At 38.1% G+C, this 13105-nt stretch overlaps 1 protein-coding gene across 1 annotated transcript in view; it reads right to left on the bottom strand.

The window, feature by feature from the left end:
- The window catches only part of UST (uronyl 2-sulfotransferase), a 303766-nt gene that overhangs the window by 119586 nt on the left and 171075 nt on the right, over positions 1 to 13105 (bottom strand). The window contains exon 3 of the mRNA XM_061206883.1: positions 6095 to 6250. Coding sequence (XP_061062866.1) covers positions 6095 to 6250 — 156 coding nt within the window. The remainder of the gene's footprint in view (positions 1 to 6094; positions 6251 to 13105) is intronic.

Genomic DNA, 13105 nt, shown 5'->3' on the forward strand with positions numbered 1-13105 from the left:
CTACAACTGGAAGGAGAGGAGAAAACGTCTTAATTTTTCAGGCCTTGTTGCTTCTTTCTTTTTCCCGCTTTTCTTTCCACTGAGTTTTCATTAGCAGACTCAGCTTTTGTCTATAGGATTCCAAGATAAGACCTCGTTTGCAGAACTAGGTGAACTTCGCCCTGTGGCCTGGAGACGGACTCAGCTAATCTTTTTGGTTTGCTTCCAAAGTCCGGTTGGAGCACCTCTGATGCCTGTGGACACATCCCTCCTACTCTAAAGTCAGGAAACTCTGAGGGTCATTCTAAGGAGACTTTTCCAAAACGTCTCAAGCAAGGGTAAGGCTTCTGAGATAAATGTGCTGGCTTCTGAGGAGACACCCCTCAATAAGACTTCAGGGGAAATAAGATGTCTTCAGAGTTTTGAGGGATTCTCAGGTGAGAGAGGAATTTTTCTTGCTTAGTGGAGGATTCCCCTTAATAGAGAGAAAACTTTCTAATAATTAGAGGCTTTCATGCAATGATTCTTCACTAGAATTGTGCATGAGCATCTCTTGGGGAGTTTTTTCCCCCCCATGATACAAATATGTGGGCTCCACCATTAAGAGTATATAACTCAGTATTTTGTAGTAAGACCTAGAAATATGTGTTGTGAAAAAGCTCCCAAGAAGACTCTGATGCCCATGATAGTTAAGAACCAATTTTTTTTATTAACCTCCCACTGCCCATGAATAATGTTCTATTTCCTTAGCCTAACATTCAAGGTTCTCCAGGATTTGACCACAGTTCACTTTCAATTCTTATTCTCCCACATTCTTCTTGAGCACTTACTTTTTCCTATAAAAGAGGGTGATAATACTTTCCTAATAATGTTGCTTAAAGGATTAAAGTAAGATGCACAAACATCTAGCGTGCTGTCTGGTGCTCAGTATACACCAATAACAGTAGGTCCCCAATGAATATACATCACAATGGATAAAGAAACAATGGCGAGACCTGCCTCAAAAACAAATGAGTGAACCTTTGCCTTTAAACAGAGGCCGTTGACCCTGCTTTAGGGAAGCCTAGGAGGAATCCCCGTGGCCCCAAGACCGTTTCCAAATCTAACATGGTTTCTTTAGGCGCACTTTCTCTTCTCGAGTCGCAATGCTTTGTAGTCACAGACTTGTACTTTGCAGTGGGTGAGAGCAGTGGGGAAGGGAAGTAAAAACACTATAAAGAAATTCTGTTTACAACCAAGAAGCTAAAGCAATCTAGAGCACACAGACGTAGGGGCTCTGTCTCCTCTACCCTCTGAATACTTTTCAAGATTTTAGTCATTTGAATGGCTGTTGAACAGAGTCAGAGCAGATGTGGAGTTTATAGTGAAAGAGTAGCCTTTACTGATATGGCTGGTGGAACCGTGTAGGCTGGTCCACCAGCTCCAAACTGTGAGAGTTCTGTGGGATGCAACTGAGAGCCACAAACACTCATAAAGAGTCCCCTGGCCAACTAAGACTGGGAAACTCTAGGTGAAAGCTGGTTAAACAGATTTTTCATTTTGTTTTTAATTGAAAGAATTCTCAGAGTCTTTAAAATGTGAATAATTGTCATGACTTTCCTAGAGGGGGACAAGGGGACAACATTTCCCAAATTTATTGAATCATGGTATTTTCTTTTTTTTCAGTGTCTTAGGGGACTAGGATACTCAGTAACACACTTAGGGAAATGCTGATATGATGGTTTTGATAGGGATCCTTAACTCTGTAACTCCCGTGGCACTTGATCAAAAAAAAAAAAAAAAGTTTTCTGGACTCTACCCTAGAATCTCCAGGAGAAGGGCCATTGCAACTATATGTTTCAAAAGGCTCAGCTGGGTATTCTGCTGTGCAGCCAGAGCAGATAGCCACTGCATTAGGAGGATGGCTCCTGGATTCGGGAAGGCCTAAGTTCAAGCCCAGGTGCCACGGATAGTCATTTTATTATATTTGGAAAGTGACTTCATCTGGTTGTCTTAGTTTTCTCATCCATAAAATAGGAAATCATACTCACTCACTGGTACAGTTTTAGGCCCAGAAGAGTTAAATGAAATAATGAAGTAAAACAATTAGCACAGAGTAGGTGCTGTTTGCAATTTGGAATCCTCAATAGCTTCAGTATAAATAAAAATAGAAAAAGTATTTGCTTTCTCCATCTTTTAGGCTCATATGCCAACAATTTTTGCCTTTCTCCAACAGGAATGAAATAATTTTGAACTCTTATGTCTGTGATATGCCTGTGACACTTTGACTTTTGTTACCCTTAGAGCAATGTTCTGAAAGATAGGGTCAGACCATTAACAAAGATGGTTATGAGTCTTTTGGAAATCACGCCCCATGTCTTCTGGAAAATAGTTCTTTATCTTTTAGATTGTACATAATCTCCATTTTCCAAGAAATTATCTAAACTAGCCGAAGAAATTGAAATCTGGATTTAGAGCATAAATGAAATGATGTCATCCTAGGTTTGCATTATATGCCCTGCAAAGGTCCAACATTTGGCCAGCACCAGCTGTCCATGTTCTTCTGTTGAGGCAGAGTTTTCTAAAATATTAACTTCAAAGGCATTTCTATTTCTATAAGGGCAGATGTAATGGGATTTTTATAGACATTCTAACATTTGCTGTCTTTCAGGTTCTTTTTCCTTTTTAATAATCCCTCAGTGTCTTATCCCATTAAATAGATTTTTAAAATCTAGTACTGAATGGGAATGTGTGTGTATGTGTATGTGTGTGTGTGTGTGTGTGTGTGTGTGTTGTGTGTTGTGTGATGACAGCTACCCTCCAGGGAGAAATGTATGTGTGAATTTGACTCTGGCCCAGAGAGGTGCCACTGTGTATGAATGCAAAGGTACAGATGACTCCAGCCTTATATGTGGATACTTTTCTGAAGTTCATTTGTAAGTCAGTAGTTTGGAACTTGGATCACATTTTCTCGTAAAAGAAATGTTCTACATGGTGGAGAGAGTCCCGGGCCAGCCCACAAGAGCCTGTTTAACTCGTACTGCACCTGAAGCAGAATTGTTATTAACTCCAGAGAACAGTATTTCCATGGAAACACATTTTCAGAGTTCTACTCTGTAATGTTGAGAACCACTGACTATAAAATTTTAACTTGTCTCCTAAATCACTTACCCCCTTTTCCTTTAATAAATTATCAAGAAGAGGAGTTATTCACACCACAAATTATTTCTTGAATACGTTAGGTTAAAATAATATTTTTTTCTTTGCTTGTTTCACGCCCTTTGAAACTTTAGAAAAAGGATGCACGTAAAAAGAAAAAGAGTTTCTTTAAGCATTCTTGAGCTCCTTCAAACTTGTTTTTTTTTGTCCTGGCATTTCCTGGCTCTCCTTGTATGTCACAGCCTGCTCGGCTAGCTGCAGAGAGGCAACTGTCACTATCCTTATGTTTGTTTTTAAATACATCAAAATTGTTTATTTGTTTTTTTCTACCACATCTTTACCTTTCCCTTAAGTTTTTAAAACTTGCTTTATAATTTAATAGGAATCTGGAATAACTAAGTAATGAAATACATTCTAGGTCACACTGACCACAGGAATCAGAAATGTTTCAACTAATTATACACAGATTATGGTAGAAGTTGTATAAATATATCACAGAATCACAGGGCTGGAAAGAACCTTAAAAGATTGTCTAGTCTATTCCCTGGCTTCTAGACAAGCCAGTCATTCCAAACAGATGAGAGCTAACCTCTATTTTAGAGAAGAAGGATGACTTTGGCTTTAACCCTTTCTAAAAGATTTAACAATTCATGCACCATTAGTAAATTATTCTTCATTTTTAATCTAAATTCTTCCCTTGACAGTTCCTCATAGGAAACAAAGTAGGTTGATTTGTGTAAAATCCCATAGTATATTTAAATTTCATATTTTGTGCTTGCTCTTCTAGGGCCTTCTTGAACATCTCAGGGTCTAATACTTTTGTTACTTTGCTCCCTCTGGGTTGTTACACTTTTCAGCAGCGGGAACTAAAATCCAGCTACTGTGTTTTGTTAGGCTTCAAGAACTGAGCATAGTTTCCACACATAGGAACATTTAAGTCTAACCTGATAAGCAGACCCAAAGACTCAAAAGAAAACCAACTTTTATATTTATAATAAAATTGCAATAGCATAGGCTATTTATTATAGTCACTCTCTTTCAGGTAGTGAAAATAGCATAGGCTATTTATTATAGTCACTCTCTTTCAGCCCTAATCTTATTCGTTCTTCAGTAAGGTAAGGCAATCAAAGAGAACCTACCCCTATGAAAATTATTGATAAACTGTGATATCCTTAAATGTCACCAAACATAATTTTTCTATTGAGCACCTACTACAGAACCTGCAAGGGGTAATCTCAAAATATTTTTTGCTGATTGATAATGACTATTTAGACTTGTTACTCAGAGACTCTTTAATGGAAGTTTCCAAAGGAATGGGCATTTTAATCTCTATACTGTGGACAACACAAAACATACAGCCTTTATAGCAAGTACTGCTGGCTGTGTTATGCACTTAAAACAGTCCTACCATCCCCCGTGATAAGAGAGACAGGAAGGCTTATTGCATATTCCCTTTGTGTGTGAGGTTTTGAATGCCTCAAAGGTGGAGATTATGTCAGAAAGAAGCAGACATGGGTGGAAATTTCCATAATTATGGTCTCAACCTGACAGTCAACCATATACCTTGTTTATTCCCCAAACTTACCTTGTCACTGAGTGGTGTGATGGTTAATTTTATGTGTCAGTTTGACTGGCCAAGGGATGCCCAGATTAAACAATATTTCTGGGTGTACCTGTGAGGGTGTTTCTGGATGAGATGAGCATTTGAATCAGTGGACTCAGTAAAGTAGATTTCCCTCCCCAGTATGGGTGGGCCTTATCCAATCCCTCGAAGGCCTGAATAGAACAAAATGTGGAAGAAGGAGGAAGTTGATTTTTTTTTTCCTGCCTCACTGATTAAGCTGGGACATCTCATCTTACATTCCCCTGCCCTCGGACTGGGATTTACATCATTGGCTCCCTTGGTTTGCAGGCCTTCACACTCAAGCTCAGACTCAATTACACCAATGGCTTTCCTGGGCCTTCAACTTGCAGATGGCAGATGGTGGAACTTCTCGGCCTCCACTGTTGCGTGAGCCAATTCCTCATAGTACATCTCCTTTTCTTTATTCTTATCTGTCTATCTACCTATCTATCTATCTATCTATTATCTATCTATCTATCAATATATCTCCATCCTACTAGTTCTGTTCTCTGGAGAACCCTGACTTACAATGGTGGCTACTCATCCATCCTAAATACCTAAGGGGACCGAAGCAACTTTGTGAGAGCAAGCTAACACACTTGACCCTGTAAAATGATTGTGGGAGCACTAGGCCTAACTTTTCTGCACTAGCAAAGTATTTCAATGGAGATGGTTAAGCCTACTTCGTGTACGCTTACAAAGTAGAATCTGTCTGTATAGCTTCCTGGCAGAACCTAGCACTCCTACACTACCACCAGCATGACCCTTGTATGGTTCAGCTGTATTAGGGCAGATTTATTCCCGGGAAATGGGGTAATTCTTTTGTTACCAGTGAATATGCCAAAAGCTGTTTTGGAGACTCAAGATCCCCTGAACTTACCATAATAGGAAGCTCATGTCCCCATCAACCAACAAAATTCCTGGACCAAAGAGGGTTTTCTCTTTATGATAACCATAAAGACTTAGGACACTTGTGAGAAAACACAGAGGAAGAAATATTAAAATAAAGTTTTCTTACTTTTGCTCCCAAAATGTCACCATTATTTATAGCTCAGTGGTGTAACTCTCTGATATTTAAGCATTGCTAATGTTAGCTAAATATACAATGACCAGAGTACTCTAGCCTTCATTGGTCTTAATAAAAGTATCCCTTCAGGGAAACTTCCTGGTTTGAAGACTTCTGTCCGAACCCTTAACTTAAATTTCCTTCCGCCCTCTGGCAAAAACACAGTATGACATTATAACTCTGGTATGCATCTGTTAGGGACTCAAAGGGTCTTCCAGAAGGCACCCACTAATTACACAAATGAATTGCAGCGAAGTACAACTTAACCATGGGCAAAGACAACTTACTTGTTCATTTTTGGTAAGTCTGGTTTTGTTGTGAATGTCTGACGTAACCAAATTGAATCCGTGCTTCTCGGACAGGATTCTCAGAAGCAAGACCACGGTCCGGCTCCCACACTTGCCAACTCTGTTGTACACCACCTGGCTCGGGAAAGGTAGCGCCTGGGCAGAAGGAGAGAGCAAATGAAAGGGTGTGGGTTAAAATACTTCGGGTTCTTCCTTCAATTTCAGAACAATAAATGTCTGATCAATCTAAATGAGAAGTGTCCATACGAAGCTAACAAGAGAATGGAAGTGATGAACTCGTATTTATCTTCACAGTATAACTTGAGAGAAACGTTGGACTCCTTATCCATCTGCCCTGATACTTAAAACTGGTAAAATTTCATGCCATCTATAATACTGATTGTGAAACTACTTTTGTTTTTTTCTTAGGAACAAAATATGTAAATATGTGCTTTAATGATAATGTTCTTTTGCAAGTTATATTATGCTTTATCAGAACTTAATCTGTAGACTGCTCAGGAGAAATACAGTAATTTTAAAAATTGAGACATAATTTCCATACAATAAAATTCACCCTTTTAAAGTATACATTCAGTGAGTTTCAGTATATTCACAAAATTGTGAACCATCACCACTATCTAATTCCAGAGCATTTGAAAAGAAACTCCATACCCATAGCAGTCACTTCCATTTACCTCATTACCTTGATCCATTGAAACCATTTATCTACTTTCTGGCTCTATGGCTTTGCCTATAGCATTCTGAACATCTCATATAAAAGGAATCATAGGATATGTGGCCTTTTGTGTCTGGCTTCTTTCACTGAGCATAATGTTTTTAAGGTTCATCAGTGTTGTAGTATGAATCGGTACTTCATCTCGTTATATGGCTAAATCATATTACATTGTATGGATATACTGTATTTTGTTTATACACTCATCAGCTGATGGACATTTGGCTTGTTTCCACCTTTTGCCTACAATGAATAATGATGCTATGAACATCTGTCTATAAGTCTTTGTGAAGACACATGTTTTTGATTCACCTTGAATAAATCCTAGGAGTGGAAATGCTGGATCATATGGTAACTCTACGTTTAATCTTTTGAAGAACTGCCAAACTATTTTTAACACAGCTGCACCATTTTATATTCCCACCAGCAATGTATGAGAGTTTCAGTTTCTCCACATCCTTTCCAACACTTGTTATTGCCTGTTTTTTTTATTATTATCATAGCCATCCTAATGGGTGTGAAGCGGTATCTCATTGTGGTTTTGATTTGCATTTCCCTGATGACTAATGGTGTTGAGCATATTTCATGTATTTATTGGCCATTTGTACAATTTCTTTGGAGAAATGTCTATTCAAATCCTTCGCCCATTTTAAAATTGGGTTATTTGTCTTTTTATTGTTGAGTTTTAAGTTTTATATTTTTTCTGGATTTGCAAATATATGATCTGCAAATATATTCTCCCATTCTACGGATTGCCTTTTCACTTTCTTGATAGTGTCAAAACACAAGCTTTTAATCTTAATGGAGTCCAGTTTATCTAATTTTTCTTTGGTTGCCCATGCTTTCGGTATCATATCTAAGGAACCACTGCCTAATCCAAAGTCACAAAGATATACATCTGTGTTTTCTCCTAAAAGTTTTACAGTCTTAGTGCTAACATGTAGGTCTTTGACTCATTTTGAGTTAGTTTTGTGTATGGTGTGAGCTAGTGATCTAACTTCCTGCTTTTGCATGTGAATATCCATCTGCTTCAGCAACATTTACTGAAAATACTGTTTTTTTTCTCCATTTAACTGTTTGGTACCTCACTGAAAATCCACTAAGCATAAATGTATGGGTTTATTTCTGGACTCTCAATTCTATTCCATTGATTCATATGTTTTTATCCTTATGCCAGTACCACAGAATCTTTTTTTTTTTTTAACATCTTTATTGGAGTATTATTGCTTTACAATGGTGTGTTACTTTCTGCTGTATAACAAAGTGAATCAGCTATACATGTACATATATCCCCATATCCCCTCCCTCTTGCGTCTCCCTCCCACCCTCCCTATCCCACCCTTCTAGGTGGTCACAAAGCACAGAGCTGATCTCCCTGTGCTATGTGGCTGCTTCCCACTAGCTATCTATTTTACATTTGGTAGTGTATATATGTCCATGCCACTCTCTCACTTCATCCTAGCGTACCCTTCCCCCTCCCCGTGTCCTCAAGTCCATTCTCTACATCTGCGTTTTTATTCCTGTCCTGCCCCTAGGTTCTTCATAACCATTTTTTTTTTTTTAGATTCCATATATATGTGTTAGCATACGGTATTTGTTTTTCTCTTTCTGACTTACTTCACTCTGTATGACAGAGTCTATGTCCATCCACCTCACTACAAATAACTCAATTTCATTTCTTTTTATGGCTAATATTCCATTGTATATATGTGCCACATCTTCTTTATCCATTCATCTGTTGATGGACACTTAGGTTGCTTCCATGTCCTGGCTATTGTAAATAGAGCTGCAATGAACATTGAGTACCACAGAATTTTGATTACTATTTCTTTGTTATAAGTTTTGAAATCAGGAAGGGTGAATCCCTGCAACTGTGTTCTTCTTCTTCAAGATTGTTTTGGCTATTTTCGGTCCCTTGCATTTCGGTATGAATTTTAGGATCAGCTTATCAATTACTGCAAAAAAGGCAGTTGAGATTTTGATAGGGATTGTGTTGAATCTGTAGATCAATATGGGGACTATTGCCATTTTAATAATATTAAGTCTTCCAATCCATGAATATGGATGTCTTTCCACTTACTGGATTTTCCTTTAATTTGTTTCATTGATATGCCGCAATTTTCAGTGTAGAAGCCTTACAATCCTTTTATTTATTTTTTGATGCTATTATAAATGGAATTGTTTTCTTAATTTAATTTTTGGATTGACTGTTAGCTGATAGAAATACAATTGATTTTTGTATATTGATCTTGTATCCTCCAATCTTGCTGAACTCATTTGTTAGCTTTAATAGTGTTTTGGTGTGGATTCTTTAGGATTTTCAATATACGTGATCATGTCATCTGCAAACAGAGATAGTTTTACTTCTTCCTTTCCAATATGGATGCCTTTTATTTCTTTTTCTCTTTTAATTGCCCAGTTATGACAATTTTGATAGACTAAGAAGTAATTATAACAAGTATCTGATTAAATATTTATATCCCCAATAAAGATATTATTTCCATTTTGAATGCTCAGCATTGAGCAATAATTGACAAATGATAATCAAAAGATTCCTTCATTCAGCACATATCCATAACAGAAGGCCATAAAGAGACCCAAAGCTAAAGAATATAGTACAATATAAACATAAACATACCCCAAACTTGCCTATGGTATGCAACTTGAATTTTTGCCTTTGTAATTCTAGGTTTAACTTCCTAAAATGTTTTATATGCAGAGCAGCATTTCATAAATTTGGAGTTTCAAGGCTAATTGTCATTGGAGTAAAATATAATACTTATATCACTCACTTAGCAACCAGTCATGTACCATTTTGATATAATTCTTCATATATATATATTTTTAAATGAGCAGTACTTTGTTTCCTTAGGGCCAGTCAGTATGTTCTATTATGTGCCCTCACAGTGCCTAGAAAATGCCTTGGATACATAGGGTCTCAACAGACATCGATTGGTTCTTGGCAGCTCTGATAGGTTTAATGTACTGTTTAACACTAACGCAGTGATTCCACTAAACTGTGAGACCAGGAGAATCTTCCAATGCAGCTCTGATCTTCCTGACCAAATGCTAATACAAGTCATCAGGGTAAAAGACCATCATTATAATAGGTCATTTTACTTATGGTTCAATCAGTGAGTACCCCAAAAGTCTGTTCTCTGGCAATGACTGCAGAAGTTCAGATATTCAGATAAATTATTTAGTTCTTACTTTATGAGGTTATGACGCACGAGGTTGAACTGGGCTTCGTGTTTAATAGAATGATATTAATAGTGTTTGTAAGTTGGATTTTCCATAATAACCGGGCTGGGGGATAGACTATGGTTGTGACAAAGCTGCCAAAATAAACACAAATTTTAATTTCTTTCAGGAATTAAACTGTTCAAGAATTGGGTGAATGCATTTTTCCCTGTCTTCTAGTCCAGCATAGAACAGCAAGGGAGAATTTGTTATGACTAAATTGATGACCTAGAAGATGTGAGTTACCACATATTAAGCACTTTATTTTAAGAGTGCAGAGTATATCTTAGAAGATTTAGATGAAGAACAGAGGTACTTAGAAACCTTAGATGGAAACACTTAATTTCTCCTGAATTTCTTGGGTAATCAACACAGTAGCAGGCTTAATATCTATCTACTCTTTTGCTAATAGCTAAGGATGTTATTTACTTTTGGGTTATTGGTTAGTTAGTTTTTAAAAATATGTTCACTCCAATTCTTTCATTAGTTTTGTGGGAAGCTCCCAAATAATGATTATAAATATCTGATATTTAAAAAGAACACATATAAAAACAAAAATCCCTGCATCATTCCTGCTGCTATAATGCAATGATATTTGAAAAAAATAGCTATATCTACAAAAATGTTTGAAAAATCCCCAACGTGACTCCAATTTTACCATTTATTTAAATGCCAATGTACAGCTACAGGGTATAAAGATAGAACTAGGAACTGTGTTTTCAGATAAAACTTCTGGAATCAGTCTTGTGACTTTTAAAGACACAGCATACACCATCACAAACATAAACCTCTCTCAAATTTAGGGTGGGGCTCTTAAGTCCTTTTCTAAAAACCTATGGAATCCACTGGAAATTGGCAAGTTTAGTCAGGCCAAATCAATGTGTTGATTTGGTGGTTTGGGATAAGGTGTTAAAATTAACAATGGCAACAAGTTGATTCATCCCTGCTTTTGGTAGAACTATAAATTTGCTCCTGAAGTCTGCTTTACCAATCACTGTCATCTTTTGTTGATGACAAAAGACCCTGTCCCAGGCTCTGTGCCATGTAAATTCTTTTAATCCTTGTTAGAGACAGTGAATCAAATAGCACAATCGTCTTCACTCTATTGTGCCTTTCTCTAGGAGTTTAAATTATCAAATGATTTAAGCATCATTCATAGCACCTAAGTGACTCTCCTGTGTGCCCTCCTCTGTCCCATAGATCATAGATTCACAGAACGACAGGGTATGAGGTCTAGAGGCAATGTGGACTAATCCATCCATTCCAACTCCCTCCCCGCCCTGCACGCCCACCCCTATCACCCCCATCCCCAACCCAATCTGCGTTTGACTTGGCTAGAGCTTCACCCGGTCTTTACCTTGACCTTGTCTTTTCATCCTCTCGAGCATCCTGTGAGGTAGATAGTAGCATTATATTTAGGTGAGTAAAACGAGGCCAGAGAGATCATTTGGCATGTTCAAGGTGACAAAGCCAAAAAGTGGCACGTAACAACTAAAGCCCAGCTTGCAGCTCTCCTGACCCCAAAACGACACTCTATTTAATATACTACCACATCAAAGGGTGAAAATGACCTCTAGTTTGGCTTCTGCAACAGAGATGCTCTTTCTTTTTGTCATGTCTTGAATGTGTCCAACCTCATTAAATGCTACTGTTCAACAGTCAACTATCACAACGCGTATCATCGGGCATTACTCATCCATTACTTATATCCCCAGATCCTCAGCTGGAACTGACAGGAGTCGACTGGCCTCTCTTTCTCCTTCCTCTGGACAGATTTCATAAGCTAATGTAAGCCCAGAGTGTCAGAGCAGCTAGTGGGAGAACAGCAGAAGGATATAGTTTTCCCTTTATTCCTTCCCCTAATCTATCATAGGCAGTCACAGCTGCCTTGGATAGTGTGACCCACTTCACTAGGAAAGGAAAAAACAGGAAGCAATAAGTCATAGTAAAATATATATAAAATCCTAAATGCACTTGAAATGTCTATCAAGACAAGCAAATGGTAAACTTAACAACTGTGAAAAGACGCCTAAAGACCTCTTAAGATCAACCTCAAATCCCTATTTTCTTCAACAGATATTTGCCAATTGTCAGGCATCTCAACTTTGATGTTCCTATTATCATTTGCACACAAATTTTGAATACTTACTCTTTCTTTGAGTGTCCTATAAAGAAGTACACAACAAAAACCCTCACCCCCCCACCCCAAATGATTCTTCATTCTTGGCAACTATGGTTATACGAATGTTATGTCTGTGGTTTCTATTTTATGGCCAATTTGTAAAAGCAAAGGGAGCTCCAAAATATTTCACTCTATGAATGATATATTTTTATGTTGCCTGCCTTGTAAGTTCTGCAAATGCCACAAATCCCCAGGGCCTGACAGGCTTGTGTGGAGCATGCCCAATAAACAGAAGTCTGTCCAAAATCCTAAGCACAACAGTAAATACCACCAGATGATGTCCACAATTCAACAGCTTCTCCCAGGTTTGAAATGGGGCAGGGAAAGAAGACTTTTTAGGTAAAAAGTAAACTTGGTCTGCACCTAGACTTTCATAGTCCATGATTATAGGTCTCTCCGCGGACTGGTCTTGTTGGAAGAATGAACATCAATCCTGCTTTTAAGTCTTTGCAAAATGATATTTTGTATAGTATGTGACAAGCTGTGGTTCCCAAATGGCTATATATTTGAATTACCTATGGAACTTTTAAAACTCCAGATTTCTGGGCTCCACTCTTAGACTAACTGAAACAGAAAGTCTAGGATGATGAGGGTCAGGAGTCTGGCTTTAAGAGCTCCCCTGAGGCCCTACTACTTCCAGGTCCGTTTTAAGAACTGCTCTTGTAGAGGACTCCTAGCCTTCCATGTTAAGCTGCTGGGTGGTTCCATACAGCCTGACGAGGGATTAAGGTGGGGAGAGGGTTGCCTGCATGATACTGGAGAAGAGTCTGGGTGAAAGGCACTCTCATGTCCTCCTTGGGTCTCCCTGGAGTGCCACTGGCCTCCCACCCATAGTTCAAAGTCATGATCAACCTGA

The sequence above is a fragment of the Eubalaena glacialis genome, chromosome 12 (genome assembly GCF_028564815.1).
Source record: "Eubalaena glacialis isolate mEubGla1 chromosome 12, mEubGla1.1.hap2.+ XY, whole genome shotgun sequence".
NCBI lineage: Eukaryota > Metazoa > Chordata > Mammalia > Artiodactyla > Balaenidae > Eubalaena > Eubalaena glacialis.